At 38.7% G+C, this 16,787-nt stretch overlaps 1 protein-coding gene across 6 annotated transcripts in view; it reads left to right on the forward strand.

The window, feature by feature from the left end:
- Positions 1 to 16,787, forward strand: part of ATP8B4 (ATPase phospholipid transporting 8B4 (putative)) — a 293,676-nt gene that overhangs the window by 85,917 nt on the left and 190,972 nt on the right. For all 6 annotated transcript variants that reach the window (XM_069596531.1, XM_069596528.1, XM_069596532.1 and 3 more), the window contains 2 exons: positions 2,302 to 2,400; positions 7,425 to 7,486. In XM_069596531.1, coding sequence (XP_069452632.1) covers positions 2,302 to 2,400; positions 7,425 to 7,486 — 161 coding nt within the window. The remainder of the gene's footprint in view (positions 1 to 2,301; positions 2,401 to 7,424; positions 7,487 to 16,787) is intronic.

Genomic DNA, 16,787 nt, shown 5'->3' on the forward strand with positions numbered 1-16,787 from the left:
TACATATAAGTGGCTCATATTAGCCAGTTATTTACCTCATATTTATTTTAGAGTAATCACATCAAACAGGTAGATTCTGAATCAGCTGGGCTATGCGTTAATTATAGGAGGTAAGAGGATGAACTGGATATGTACAGTCTTGATTATAGTTTGAGCACTATTTTTTCTTTAACTAAACAGCTATTTATTCAGTAGAATAACTGTCTTAAGAATCTTGGTAGTAAGTTGCAGACATCTAAATTCAGTTAATGTAAGTCGCAGACATCTAAATTCACTTAATGTGCTTTATGACAACTATTTATTTCAACAGGATGTCACTTTTCTGTTTTTTTTTATTTCCTTCATGTTTACTCTCAGGCAGACCCTCTCTACCTGGTGATCCTTGAAAACTTTAGAGTTTTATTTTCCTGGCTTCAATGCTGATGTAAAAGAGAGGCAGAGGGGGAGAAGGAGAGGGAGAGGCAGTGGGGAGAGGAAAGAGGGAGAAAGGGAGAATAAAAATGAATCACTTTTTCTGTTCTCTAAAAAGTCTTGGGATTAGCTTTAATTGGACCATGGTGTTATCTTCCTTTTCCAAACCTGTCACTCTGGCACAGGAATTTAATGCAGTGATTGCCTTAACCTAGATCACATGCCAAAGTCCAGAAGCCAGTTAGATGGAGTCAGGCCATCAAAATTATGTGTACTCAAAGTAGAGGGGTATTAAGGAATAAGGGAAGAGTTGAAAACAACTGGTTGCTCCTTCTGATGGAGGCCCAGCCCAGGGTTGGTGTGAGGCTGGCAGACCTGGCATACCAGACCAGGTCTCCCTGGAGTCAAATTGCTTTGGAATGCAGCCCAAAGTGGGTGGTAAACTCCATCAAAGGCTAAATACCTGCACAAGACCAATAGTCACCAAGTTCTGTAAGGGAAAGTTGAAAAGAACTTTGGAGAGAGAGTTTAAAAGGGTGTGAAATCATTAAGAGGTAAGCAGGTAGGGTCTGAGGAGTCCTCCTGGAGTAGGGAGAAAAAAATAAAAAAGAACTGGATGCTGAACAAGAGAGAAAATAGCACTGAAAGTACACCTTATAATTTTGGAAGAGACTTTTTTTCTCTTCCTCCCATGAATTTGCTTTCGGTGTCTTCATAGGACCCTTTACACCACTTCTCTAATTTCTCTAATGGGTTTTTCTTATTTATGACCAAAGATTCCTGTTCACAGAACTTTATATCTAGAAGGGGTCTTTAGGATGGTTCAGTATAATCTCCTTTTTTCTTTTAATTGATGCAGAAATGAGATCTGGAGAGGTTAAGTGAGGTGTGAAGCTTTACCATGTGTTAATGATAGAACTCTGACTAGAATCCATCTTTAAGGCTGATGTTTTTGTTGGTCCTTCAGAGGCTTTTGAGGGTTTTTTTTTTTTTTAATCTTATGAGGAAGCTATTGCATAAAATTTATTGTAGTGCCGTTTGGTTGAGGCCTGATCAATATGCACTGACCATCTCCACCCATCCTTCCTTGCCTGATGGCCCTGAAGTAACTCCAAAATGAACCCCGCTTGAAGACTACCTTTGTAAGAGAGTCATGTCAACTGCCACTGTGTCTCTCTTAGGTGGGTGGCTTTACAGGTAGAGGCCCAAGCTTTGGAGTCAAATAGACCTAGATTCAATTTTTAGCAGCGTATATTCTGGGCTGCTAAATCAGTTTGACTTCTCTGATACTTTTTTATAAAGTAGGGAAATGGTACCCAGGGTTGTAGCATTTCTGGACTTGTGGCTGTCATTCACAGTGTATTCTGTGCTGTGCACTATTTACATGGAATATAAACACTCTAGATTTGTGCAAAACACCTCTGGTACAGAATCTAACTTGATAAACTTCTCTGAGGATCAAGTGATATCATATATTAAAAGTATTTGGGATTGTGTCTGGTGCAAGGTAGGTGCTTGAAGATTCTGTCTTTGAGAATTATAAGGAGCTGGTAAAACTGTGAAAAGTTGAATTGAGAAACTGAGAAAAGATAGGTGACGTTTATCATCCTGGGAAAAGATCATCATTTGTGAAAGACTTCAAGAAGCTTTCTTCTCAACTTGCTATAAAAATTTAATTTTTTGCCAGGTAGTCTGAAAATTGTTCAATGATGCTTTTATTCTATGTGTCTTATATCTGAGTGCAAACACATTATTGAATGTTCTACATTTGTACAAATAACTGAATATCATTTCATTAATTTCTGTTGTTTTATGAAGTTGAATGACAAAACTTGAAAGCTGTATTTATGAAACTTAAAAGCACTAAACTACTTGAAATGTTTGTTTCAGCTGATTCCGGAAATTTCCTCCTTGACTTGGTTTACCACCATTGTACCCTTGGTCCTAGTGGTAACTATGACAGCTGTCAAAGATGCCACAGATGACTATGTAAGTATTTGCTTTTGAGCATTCCTGCGGTCTCGGTTTTAGTTGTGACCTTTCAGAAGTAGAAAATAGAGATCCATTTGAAATTTTTTTTTTTCTCATTTGAAATTTTTGAATGAAGTTATTTGGCAAATATTTACCATAAGAAGCTTTATGGTTATTTGATGCTTAATATAGAGGTCATAGAGCCAGGGCTGTTTATGGTAATAGCAAGGGGGCTTCAATAAGTAGACTCACTCCCTTATTTTATACGTGAAGACACTCTCACCTATAAAGAACTAAAGATTTCTAATGAACATACAGCTAATTAGTGATAAGATCAGAATTGATAGACAAACCTGTTTCCATTCAGTACAGTATTATTTATCCTGTATCTCAAGTCTTTGTCTAAGTTTTAGGAACTGGTAGATATTAGGCATTCTCACATCCTCTGCTCCAGAAAAGGTAATGGCAACCTACTCCAGTACTCTTGCCTGGAAAATCCCATGGATAGAGGAGCCTGGTGGGCTGCAGTCCATGGGGATGCTAAGAGTCGGACACGACTGAGGAACTTCACTTTCAGTTTTCACTTTCATGCATTGGAGACAGAAATGGCAACCCACTCCTCTGTTCTTGCCTGGAGTATTCCAGGGATGGGGGAGCCCGGTGGGCTGCCATCAATGGGGTCACACAGAGTTGGATACAACTGAAGCGACTTAGCAGCAGCAGCATCCTCTGCTCATCGTACCAGTTCAGTTCAGTTGCTCAGTCATGTCCTACTCTATGCAACCCCATGAACCTCAGTACACCAGGCCTCCCTGTGCATCACCAACTCCCAGAGTTTACTCAAACTCATGCCCTTTGAGTCGGTGATGCCATCTAACCATCTCATCCTCTGTTGTTCCCTTCTCCTCCCACCCTCAATCTTTTCCAACATCAGGGTCTTTTCAAATGAGTCAGCTCTTTGCATCAGGTGGCCAGAATATTGGAGTTTCTGCTTCAACATCAGTCCTTCCCATGAACACCCAGAACTGATCTCCTTTAGGATGGAATGGTTGGATCTCCTTGCAGTCCAAGGAACTCTCAAGAGTCTTCTCCAACACCACAGTTCAAAAGCATCAATTCTTCAGTGCTCAGCCTTCTTCACAGTCCAACTCTCACATCCATACATGACCACTGGAAAAATCATAGCCTTGACTAGACGGACCTTTGTTGGCAAAGTAATGTCTCTGCTTTTTAATATGCTGTCTAGGTTGGTCATAACTTTCCTTCCAAGGAGTAAGCCTGTTTTAATTTCATGGCTGCAGTCATCATCTGCAGTGATTTTGGAGCCCCCGGAATTAAAGTCAGCCACTGTTACCACTGTTTCCCCATCTATCTGCCATGAAGTGATGGGACCGGATGCCATGATCTTAGTTTTCTGAATGTTGAGCTTTAAGCCAACTTTTTCACTCTCCTCTTTCACTTTCATCAAGAGGCTCTTTAGTTCCTCTTTGCTTTCTGCCATAAGGGTGGTGTCATCTGCATATCTGAGGTTATTGAAATTTCTCCTGGCAGTCTTGATTCCAGCTTGTACTTCTTCCTGCCCAGAGTTTCTCATGATGTACTCTGCATATAAGTTAAATAAGCAGGGTGACAATATACAGCCTTGATGTACTCCTTTTCCTATTTGGAACCAGTCTGTTGTTCCATGTTCAGTTCTAACTGTTGCTTCCTGACCTGCATACAGATTTCTCAAGAGGCAGGTCAGGTGGTCTGGTATTCCCATCTCTTTCAGAATTTTCCACAGTTTATTGTGATCCACACAGTCAAAGGCTTTGGCATAGTCAATAAAGCAGAAATAGATGTTTTTCTGGAACTCTCTTGCTTTTTCGATGCTCCAATGAAGGTTGAATTTGCTCTCTGGTTCCTCTGCCTTTTCTACAACCAGCTTGAACATCTGGAAGTTCATGGTTCATGTATTGCTAAAACCTGGCTTGGAGAATTTTGAGCATTACTTTACTAGCGTGTGAGATGAGTACAATTGTGCGGTAGTTTGCGCATTCTTTGGCATTGCATTTCTTTGGGATTGGAATGAAAACTGACCTTTTCCAGTCCTGCTGAAAATTCAGCCACTGCTGAATCTTCCAAATTTGCTGACATATGGAATGCAGCACTTTCACAGTATCAGTTTTTAGGATTTGAAATAGCCCTCAACTGGAATTCCATCACCTCCACTAGCTTTGTTCATAGTGATGCTTTCTAAGGCCCACTTGACTTGACATTCTAGGATGTCTGGCTCTAGGTGAGTGATCACACCATCATGATTATCTGGGTCGTGAAGATCTTTTTTGTATAGTTCTTCTGTATATTCTTCCCACCTCTTCTTAGTATCTTCTGCTTCTGTTAGGTCCATACCATTTCTGTCCTTTATTGAACCCATCTTTGGATGAAATTACAAAATCAAGCAATTTAAAAAGTCAAGCAACTAATGTAAATAATTAAGGTATAAGATGATAGAGCATTTTAAAATCTCCATAACCCAAATGAAGTAAATCATATTCAGATTTAAAACAGTTTTGGGAAAACCAAGCATTCTAAATTCCGACAAATTCTATTCTTACCCTAGATGACTGCACATGCTCTAGCCTCAATGGCTCTCTATATGCCATTGAGTGATAGGTTTATATATCTTCTGAACCTGTGATAATTGTTTCTAGTCCTCCCAGGCTCCATCTGTGTCAATGGCAAAATCCCTTGGAAAAGCCTGAGCATCCTGAGGCTCGGAGATTAGGCCACTCAGCTTTTAGGCAGCGAACTCCATGGTGATTTTCTGTGATGCTAACCAGCTAGTCAAGTTGTGTGCTCAGCTGCTTCAGTCATGTCTGACTCTTTGTGACACCATGGACTGTAGACTGCCAGGCTCCTCTGTTCGTGGGATTCTCCAGGCAAGAATACTGGAGTGAGTTGTCATGCCCCTCTAGGGAATGTACCTGACCCAGGGATCAAACCTGCATCTCTTATGTCTCCTACCTGGCAGGCGGGTTCTTTACCACTAGCACCACCTGGGAAGCTTGTTCAGGTTAGATATAGAGGTGTCTAAATATTAAGTCTCTGATGTTTGAATATCTTTTTATGATAATATGTCTCATTTAACAACAGAATATCTTTATCAGTTAGGGTCTTGGCAGGAAACAGATGTCACCATGGAATGGGGGAAGATTCAGTTCAGTTCAGTCGCTCAGTCGTGTCCGACTCTGCAACCCCATGAATCGCAGCACACCAGGCCTCCCTGTCCATCACCAGCTCCCGGAGTTCACTCAGACTCACGTCCATCGAGTCAGTGATGCCATCCAGTCATCTCATCCTCTGTCATCCCCTTCTCCTCCTGCCCCCAAACCTTCCCAGCATCAGAGTCTTTTCCAATGAGTCAACTCTTCGCATGAGGTGGCCAAAGATTGGAGAAAGATTAATAATGAAGGCACTATTAAAAGGGTTGTGAGTGAGGAAAAGCACGTAGGGTAGCAACAAAGGTGGCAGTACTACTTCTAAACCTGAAGGGGCAAAGGGAGGAGGCAGTTACCAGACCTGGAGCTGAAGTTGAGGGCTATCTATAGAGGAAGCACCCACTGCTGACCCAGTTCAGAAGAAACCAGTAACATATAACCCCCTTTTACTCTCCTCTGACCCCGTGATTTTCTGTCAATACCAGCCAAGCCCAATCCAAAAGGCAGGGATTAAATAGATCAGCATCCCCGGGCACAGGGCAGAGTGTAGAAGGATGAGGTGTAGGTATGGAGGGGGGAACAGAACATACACCCCTTTCAAATTACATATTCTGACAGAATAATGTTTCCATTCTTATTGCTGGAGAGAAATTCGCATGCCAATGATGGGTTGACATAATTTACTCTTCTACCAGTGTTATAAAACTCTTTTCCTGTTAACAAATGCTAAGTATCTTTTTTCCTTAGTAATATTCATTTACTTATACATGGCAATCAGTGTAATTGTATGCACTGAGCATAGCATAACAGAAAGAATGGGGTGGATTTGGTAAGGATGTTGAAAAGGGGAAGGGCTGATTGAAGCAATTTATATACTGTGATATTAATACAATGTTAGGTGGTTTTTTTTTAAGGAAAAAGTGATAATCCTGATGATTAAAATCTATGAAATCAAAATTTCTTATGTCCTGATACTACCACCTCTTCATCTGTTCATTTAGCCTAATCAATTGAAATAACATTTTATCTCTACTTTAGCCTGTTCCTATCCGAATGGCTGCTCATTTACTAGTTTAGTAGAAGGCTCATAATGTGTGGATTCTTCTAAGCAATATAAGATATTTACATTACTGAAATATAGCATAAGAAATAGGATCACTTGGGCATAAAAACATAAATCCACACCAAAGGTGGTTCAGTATTGTATTTTGATTTTGTTTTAAATGTTTAATATTTCATAAGATCACTGTTAACAAGTAATTGCTTGACTTCAAAGAAATCCATAAAACAGAATGGATGATGTTCAGTAAAGTATTGAGCACATATGTGAGAAAAATGGAAGCCCCAATTCCTTGTTGAAGACATCAAAATTCATGTATGGTTTTCTCTGGAACTATGCGACAGAGTAAAGGGCACATTGTCTTCTTAGAAGACAGCTAAAAATGTGTGGGAATTCGAAGAGCATGTGGCCAGACTTATTCCATTGGTGACACCCAGAATGAGATTGAGTGAGAAGGGTCTTAATTTAGAACACATGGAGCTGGGGCCAAGGTAAGCATAAGTCATGCTCATTTTAGACTTGATGTTGTTTTCCAAACAGGTGAACTCAAAGTAGTTTCAGTGTCACCATTTGTGCTGACAAAATGTGATTTAATATGTTTTAAAAATTTTTTATTGGAGTATATTTGCTTTACAATGTTGTGTTAGTTTTTGCTCTACAGCACTGTGAATTAGCTGTCCATATGTATACATATATTCCCCTCTTTTGGGGATTTCTTTCCTCTTTAGGTCACCACAGAGCACTGATTTAATATATCTTTTCACAAATGCTTTGATTTTCAGTTTCGCCACAAGAGTGATAATCAGGTGAATAATCGGCAATCTGAAGTGCTCATTGACAGCAAGTAAGAAATACATTCTTTAAGTTACTTTTAAGATTTCTGGTCATCAAACAGGTCTTGACCATTGGTGACTTTCTCTTGTAGTTGAATATATGTTTCTTCCCCCTTTTACCTTGTTAAAAATTGCAGTGTAAGTCCTTTGTGTCTTCATGGCTCTCTTTTATGTTCAGCAGATGCTTGTGCTACCTGCTCAACTTCTACTTCAAATAAATTCCTTGGGAGTTTCCTTTGTTGAATACAGACATGCTATAGTTACTTTTTCATTTCTAGATCTAACACTATTTGGAACTGGCACACATATGATGTCTTTTATGTAGTAGATGTTTAGTAAGTATTTGAATGATTTAATTTGGTAATTTCTGGGAATATTGCTAAAGAGACTTCAACACATATAAATATAGTGGTAAGAACTTTGTACCAACTTGATAGTTGAATTTAGGATGGATTATCCACCATAACACAGATGTTTAATTGCTGTAAAATTCATCCATCAATAAAAAATATATATACGGGAATGGTTCTTGACCCTGAAATGGTTTAAAATGTGTATTTACACACAAACAATAGCAAAAATGCCTTCAGGAAACTTTCAAAAAGGTACATTTTAAACCTTCATTTCATTGTTTCTTAGTCTCTTTCTTTGTCCCTTTTTTTCTAATAGTAACATATGGTGAAGTAAATTTGTAACATTGTACTTCAGTCTGGCAGTCAGTCATGTCTGCTGATGATTTTGAAGCTTTTGGATACTGTGAATAATGTAGTTTTTAAAGGAAATATCATAAAATGAGTTAATCACATGAGATGGAAAAATTCCAAGAAATGGACATTGAGAAGGGCTAGGTAGCTTAGACAATAACTGGTAGGATTAAAGTAATTAATCTCTTTCTATAAGTAAAATACTGATCGATTATTTACAGTGCAATTAATACATATAGTTTTCCTTTATTAGATTATTTTAGAAAATGGTGTTATTGCACAGTGAAGAAAAATGATCTTAATCTAAAACCACAGTTATAGAAATAGCGTCTGAGAGTGTGATCCTGATGTGACATGGATAAGTCATAAAGATGCTTGGAACCGTATGGTTTGTTTCCAGCGTCAGCAGGTTTTGGGTTGTAGCCACTATAGCATGGTGTTTAAAAGCCTGGGTTTCGCGCCCAGAGAGACTTGAGTTTAGTCCTGACCCTGAATACTTTTGTGGTGTTGAGCAAGTTCTTATGAGGTGGTGACTGTTTGTAAGCTGATGTAGTATATGACTTTGAGTTGGACTGTTGCCTATCTTGAATTTCTCAAGCCTGGCAGTTCTGACTGGGAATTAGATCTGACAATATGATCTGACTAATTCCCCAAAGAATATTTGATAATCAGTCTCATTACTTTGAATTATCATCTCATATGGACTATATTAAAAATATGTGCAATTACATGATGAATTTGAGCTAAAGGCTTCAGTATATCTTTTAATGAATCTCAAATTACCAGTTAAATGTTGTGACTGTATTTGGGCAGTGAAAGATATTGAGGCCTCTACCTGGAGCCCATGGTAGTAATCCAGTAACTTAGATATTCAGAAACTTGATGCTTGTATGTGTCCCACACAACAATCTTTGTCATGATTATTAGAAGTAGCACTAGTCTTACTTGTGCTTTCATTTAGCTTCTTGTCAATTCCTTTAGAGGTAGCATCTGTTTGTAATTTGATATGTGTGACATTTTGAAAAGTACTGTTGCTGATTCTGTACAGTTGAAGGTAGAAGCACATATCCAGAATGGAGTGTTCTTTTTTTCAGAATATTTATTTATTTATTTTTGGCTGCATCAAGTCTTAATTGTGGCATACTGGATCTTAGTTCCCCGACCTGTGATCGAATCTGGGTCCCCTCCATCGGAAGGTGGATTCTTAACTGCTGGACCATAGGGCAGTCCTGAGAATGGAGTATTCTTTAAGATACGGTTAATCACACAGCATTTTTCATTTTTAAGATCATCTACTACTGTGAGCTCCTTTGGCCATCTCTGTTGATCATGTCTGTGTCCCTTGAGCCTAGCACAGTGGCTGAGTGGCTGCTGAACTTTCAAACTGAGAAGTAACAAGTATTCTTGCTGAGAGGGCAATCTACCAGAGGAGCTTTATCTGTAAAATATTGCAGGGTCCCTTTACTAGCCAATACTGGTGGCTGGGGTTGTGGTCTTCACAGAATGTACTCTGGCTTTCAAGACTGGCTTTTCACTTTTGGGGACTTGCAAAGTTGGAAATATCAAATGCGCTTAGATTTGAGAAAGCCCAGGGAGATTTCAGTCCTCCTTTGGAGCTGGTGATTGTAGAGGATGCTGTGAGGGACGTGTCAGACCACTACTGTGTTGCTGGGCTTAACCTAGGCTGCTGTCTGCATTGCTTCAAAGGGCTTGCACTTGCTACTTTCTTCAGAGCACTGCCCTTGAACTACTGGAACCAATGACCAGTTGGTGCAAGAGTAAGAAAGAGCAGTGCCCCTCATTAAACTATGAGGTTTAATTTGCACCGCAAGTGGGTATTGAAATCAGGCTGAAGGTGGGACTTTGCCTGCAGTCATACCCTTGCGTGGCTTCTTCCCCTTCCACGTGCTTCTCATCTTCATTTCCATTTTCTCTCAGAAGTGCATTCATAATGAATCCTTTGAGTATGAATCCTCATCTCAGGATCTGCTTTCAAGGAAGTTGACTTAAGAGTAGTTAATGCATGCTTAATCCCATGGCAGTGTTAAAGGAAAATATTAGGAAAGTGCTTTGGGGTCATGTGCTGTGGGTCATGACTCAGGGTTAAAGTAAAAAGCCTGTAGAGAATCACAGGTGTCTGGATGTTGCTGGAGATGAGTGTCTTACTGGGCTGGGTACTGCCAGGTACCTGTGGCTTCCCTTTGTGCTTCTGGAAGAAGGCTTGAACTTGAGGTTCACATTAGGGCAGGGGAGGCATCGTCAGCTTGTCCTGGAGGGTGGGGAGGCAACGTCAGTCTTGGGCGGGAGATCCCTGAGAGGAAGGGGATGTGATGAAAGCACAGTCAGAAAACATGGTCTGTGTAAGTGATCACTATGAGATTTTGGGCAATTAATTTTCCTCTGGCCTTCAGGTATCCCTTCTGCTGCTCTCAGAAGTGAGGAAGATGGGCATTTACATTCAGATTCAACACATACTTAATCAACAACCACCATGTGTGGGCTCCATGCTTTCACATTTAATTCTGATAAAACCCCAAGGTGTGGTGATAGTGCTTCTTTTTAGAGATGCTGAGATTAAGGCCTAGAAAGGGAGTGGCTTGTCCAGGGTTCCACGGCAAGTAAGAGCCTAATTAGACTTCTAACCACTCACGACATGATGTGTAAATGTAGACTTTGTGGTCTGATCATATCTTCTCTATTTGTTTTGTATCTGAAGGGCTTTGCATATAATTATAGAAATATAAACATAATTAATAATATAAACTATATATAAAATAAATAGAGATAATGTAATCAGACCACAAAGCCTACATTTATATATTATGTCATGAGTGATTAGAAGTCTAATTTACATATATGTATATACATATGGTTTCATGGGCTTCTCTGGTGGCTCAGATGGTAAAGTATTGGCCTGCAATGCAGGAGACCTAGATTTGATCCCTGGGTTGGGAAGATCCCCTGGAGAAGGGAATGGCAATCCACTCCAGTATTCTTGCCTGGAGAATGCCACAGACAGAGGAGCCTGGTAGGCTACAATCCATGAGGTCGCAAAGAGTTGGACACAACTGACTAACACACACAATATATATAGTTTATCTATATATAATATGTATGTGAATAAGCATATATATCCTTATTTTTAGTGTCTGGAGCATTACTCATCTACATTCTTAGCATGGGGCAAGCTAATGAACATTATTAACCTAAGCCACACAATAATTAGGGAGACAAGATTCTTCCTTTATAACCTTCCTTTTCAATTTCATGTTTTGATTTTGTTACTTATGTTCCTTTCCAGTCAGGACCAATCTTCGGCACCTTACATGAAAGTGCTTAAGAAGTAAGTGTTGAATTAACCTTTGATAAAATCTTGTGGTGACTTTAGTGTTAAAACTAGGCAGGAGTGAATGATTCCATGTTGTAGAAATTGCTGTGTCTGATGTGTGGGAAGAAAAGGTTCTCTTCCAGGCTACAAATGCTGTCTGCTGACTCTTCCTCTTGAAATACGTATCAAGAGACACCCAGTGTTTCTCATGAGGGTTCCTCAGGGTATGCTAACATCCTGGGCCAGCTGCCACCGTGGAAACACCCAGGCAGGTAAGGGGCTGTGTGAACCGGTCTGAAGGTTTCCACAGAGGTCATTCCACCTAGCACTTCTCAGCCTGGGCTGTGCGTTGTACCTGTGCCTCACCCAGTCCCAGAGCAAGTAATGAGTGGCTTGCATGGGAGGCCTTGGTGTAGTGTTTCTCAAGTTTCACAGTGATTTGACTATGCAGACACAATCAGGAACCTCCATGCTATGCTATGCTAAGTCGCTTCAGTCGTGTCCGACTCTGTGCGACCCCAGAGACAGCAGCCCACCAGGCTCCCCCGTCCCTGGGATTCTCCAGGCAAGAACACTGGAGTGGGGTGCCATTTCCTTCTCCAATGCATGAAAGTGAAAAGTGAAAGTGAAGTCGCTCAGGCAAGGCCATTTCTTTACCCACACTTCTATCTTTATGCCTGTGTCTCTCAAATTGTAAAAGACATCCAAGGGAAAGAATTCCATTGATTTTTTTAAAATGATAGTATAATTTTTTATATGAAAATGAAAGTGTTATTTGCTCAGTTGTGTCTGACTTTTTGTGACCCCATGGACTATAGCCCACCAGGCTCCTTTGTCCATGGAATACCCCAGGCAAGAATATTGGAGTGGGTTGCCATTCTCTTCTCCAGGGGATCTTCCTGACCCAGGGATCAAGCCTGGGTCTCCTGCACTGCAGGTGGATTCTTTACTATCTGAGCCTCACAAAAGAATAACTCTGTAATGCCGATTTACATTTTTTTGTAGTAAGGCTCACAGTTTTAGTAAAACATATGGCCAATCAATGATTACTCTGCTAGGTTTTCTTTGAGAAATTTAAATTTTCCTCATTTTCATCTTTTCTTTCTTTCCTGTTACATGTGTTGTCTTCAGCGCTGAATTGTTTCTTGACTTTCATGTATGTATGCAGCTTCCAGTTTTTGTCCTGTCCCATCAACATTCCTAGTCATATGGGTTTGGGACAAGGAAAGGAGCGTGGAAGTCTGCTACCCAATTAAATAGCTGCTAGCCTCATGGGTTCCTGGGCATTTGAAATGAGGCTGGTTCAAATTCAGACGTGTTGTTAAGTACATTCTGTATGCCAGGTTTCAATGACTTAGTACCAAAAAGAGAATGTAACAGGTATCATTAATAATTTGTTTTAAATTACTTTTTGAAGTTATATTTTGTATACACTGCGTTAAATATACCATTAATATTAATTTACCTTCTGAAAAACTTTTTTGAATATGGCTACCAGAAAATTTAAGATTACCTTTGTGGCCCACATTTGTGGTTGGCATTCTATTTCTATTGGGTAGCACTGCTCTTGGTTACAAATGAGAAAACAGCAAAGAAGAAAATGAATTTTCATAATTTTGCCATGGGGCTGGCTTCTGGGTTCTCAACTCAGGATTCTCGGTTTGCTTTGGCTGGCTGTTGGCATTGTGATTTGTGTTATTATGAACAAATTGAGTCAGCGCTACTTTCTCTTAGTATTTGTTACTTACCTAGCATCTTCTGAACTTACACTTCTACACTAGGAGAATCTGAGCTGGCCCTGCCCTCCTTCAGGTGGGACACTTCCCTGACTCCTCTAGATGTCGGTTTGCTCTTGCCCATCAACTTTTTATGTAGCACATTCCACTTTATACTTTCCTGAGCTTTGGCACACTTGGCTTAAATTTCCCAAGTTCTTTCACGGAATTCTTCCTGTCAATCTTCTTCAATCATTTTTCATTTGAAACTGAGTATTTATAGGGAAAGACAAGGGCTTTCTGTACTGCAGAGTATTGTCTTCCCTCTTAAAGTCTGATATTCCTAGATATGCTGCATAATTATGAAAACAAATGTATAAATTCAGTTGGAGTAAATTTTCTCCTTGTTTAATCAAATTTTCTAGTTTGATATCTCCCATTGGATATTAGAAGAGAACATTTCCTTCCTTTTTTTTGTAATTTGGTATTTTTTCCTGTTATAAAAATAGCATATGAAAATTAAAAAAAAAAAGCGTATGTTCATTAAGAGAAATTTGGGAGGTAGAAAAAAGTAGAAGGGAGAAAATAACATTCATGCTTCCACTATCCAAAAGTAATTATTGTTACTATTTTCTTTTATTTCCTTCCTGTTTTTTCCTTCTATCTCAAGACTTTTCATAATTGTGTATATATGTGTATTTTTATTCTTGTTTTTACTTCACACCATGTCATTACCATTTTCCAAATCTCTATTATTTTTATACATGTAATTTTTAAGGGTTGCATTTTTAAAAATTTATTTTTAATTGGGGAAACATTACAATGTTTTGTTGGTTTCTGCCATACAGCAACACAGATCAGCCATAATTATATATGCACCACCTCCCTGTTGAGCCTCCCTAAGTGTTGCAGTTTTAAAGACTGTATTCACTTGAATTCATATCTTATAATTCACATGACCATTTCCTCACTGCTTGATATTTACTCTGTTTTTAATTTTAAAGTATAGTTTCTTGATCTTTCTAAATTGATAGTTACCCTTTTCCATAAGACTGGGTTTTGTATTTACCAAATCCACCTAGAATGATTACCCTGACCCTGTTATTTCCTATATTAAGTAATTGAAACTTGAAGGATTATTACTCAGTCCACTGATAGTAACTTTTGTCAGAGTATCTTGAGTTTAAGTGTGAGCAGGACCAGGTTAGGTATGTTGACCAAAGCGTGGGAGGTTTCAGTTCTACCACACATGAGAGTTTCCTGAAACAAGGGTTTCCTGTCAGACCACCACCATCAAATTTCAAGTGTATCTTTGCTTAATCATAGCACAACATGAAAAAAAGCTCCAGAACATTCTGCTTTAAAACAGTGTGCTAGTGACACATGTAAGTCCCCAAATATCAGTAATTTGAAACGGTTTGAATATAAGCTTTATACTACAGTTACTAGCTATATGGCACTCGCATACATCAGCATTGGTTTGCAGAGTTCCTTGAGGAAATTTGGGTAGTGATTCAGAAGGCTAGCAGATCCTTTAGGCAGCTAAGAAGGAACTCTTCCCATATTTGTATTGCCAGATTAGAGGTATGTAGACTTATGGTCAAAAGATCTATCATACGCTGTTGAATTCTTGGTGATAACTGACTCAGGAGAGGGTAATTCACGTATGTCGTCATCCTTTGTTGGATTATGATCCAAAATGTCAGTCTTGGATAAGAGCAGATTATTATTTCTTATTAAATATGCTCTTTTTGCCCTTGAGCTTCCTAAACAAAAACTAACTGAGGTCATTGAACTTGATGAATCTGAAGCTGATGCATGTTGTGTGTCTGTGTGCTGCTTGTAATTGGGTGAGTGGGAACATGCAAGGTTCTGGAATTCTATTAATTTCACGGAAGAATGAATGAACTCTGCATTAAGTTATCTCTTCTTCATCAGGGCCCGTGGGTTTGCAACCAGAGTGGAAACTTCTGTGTTAAATGTAAGACAGAGCATCAAGTTTCAGTGTTTTTAAAGATGTCTAGCCCATTGTAGATAATTTATGTTATGATGGCACTGCTGGGTCTAGGAGACAGATATTCAGGGTCTATATGAATAGCTCTGCATATTTGAAAAGAAAATTTGAGGTGAAAAATATTGATTCTTCTTTTTTTAAAACAATATTAATAAAACACACTATTATGGGCTAAAATGACAATGAATTAAAAAACAAGCTAGTGGGAGTAGTCTCAGTGTTTTTTGGACTCAGTGGAAATGGTTTAAAATTGATTTAACTTTAGATCACACTGCTAAGTCAGAGTAAAAGAATAGTCTCAAGAATAGTTTCACCCTCAAATTAATTTCCTTTTAACTCTTAGACTGATCATTTCATGGGCAATTCTACATGTCGGTTTTGCAGATGGAATATACTGGTTTTTGTATGTAAGCTTTGACATTGTAGTTCTTTCTTATAAATGATTTTTCTATTGTAATCAATTATTATATTGAATGAAATCAATGTTTTAAGTGTTGAATTTCTAAATGGTGACTATTTCCCTGAATGACGTACATCTTGAAATAATAGGAAATTATAGCACTTTCAAAACTCTGCACATGGCTTTTTTTCAGAGGCATCTCCTAATTTCTTTTTAAAGTTTATATAACCCAGATGTTAGCCACTTTTTTTTTTCCTCTTAAAATTCCCTTGAAGAATCCCCCTGCTCCCGTAGATGAAAGCATTAGAGAGCAAGGTAGAGTTGAATTAAGACTTTGTGGGGGGTATAAACAAGGAAGTTTATTTCACAAATTCCATAGCAAACAATGCGAAATCGCCTTTTACCATTTTTCTTCCCCAGAGTTCTCTTGGCTATTGGCTGTATCATTTCTCCGTGACCCATCTAATGCTCAGTATAGCTGACTTCAGTCTCCTTCTCTCAGTTCTGGGGCTTCTCATATTTATCTCCCTTTTATTACTCAAAGTAGTTTGGTTCTTCCTTGGCTCTGAACACAAACTCTGTTGCAGCTGCTCACCAAAATATCAGGTTATTCTGTAGCTAGTACCCACTTTATCTGAGATGACAATAGAAGCTAAAAATACACCACATTCTATGTAACATTTAAAACTTGCTTCTCTTTTTTTAAAAATAGGTTTATGCATCACTTCTCTGTTGTCATGAGGAGAGATCTAGAATTTCTTTTGAAAAAAACAAACATAAATCTAAGCCACAAAGGCCTTGGAAATGTCAGAACATTAATTTTAATAATGTAAAGGCTTTTTAAGATAAAATCTGAAAGCTAAAAGAGATCATAATATTATAGTAAGTAAATTTGGTTTCAGTCAGAGCCCACTGGTTTGTCTAAACCAAACCCAGGAAAAATTTTGACAGCACTTGTCAATTAACTACTTACTGTTGATTAACTGTGTATATTTCTACTACAAGGGCATTTTGCTTTAGATCTTCTGAGATTAATCTCAATGTGTTCCCTTCTCCCATGCATTTTATATTGATATATTATCTGTCTTTTGTGGGTAGAAAATGAAGACAACTTAAAAAGAGTATAAAGGATAGATATTTCTCTTGATTCC

This window comes from Ovis canadensis, chromosome 7 (genome assembly GCF_042477335.2).
Source record: "Ovis canadensis isolate MfBH-ARS-UI-01 breed Bighorn chromosome 7, ARS-UI_OviCan_v2, whole genome shotgun sequence".
In the NCBI taxonomy this organism is placed as follows: domain Eukaryota; kingdom Metazoa; phylum Chordata; class Mammalia; order Artiodactyla; family Bovidae; genus Ovis; species Ovis canadensis.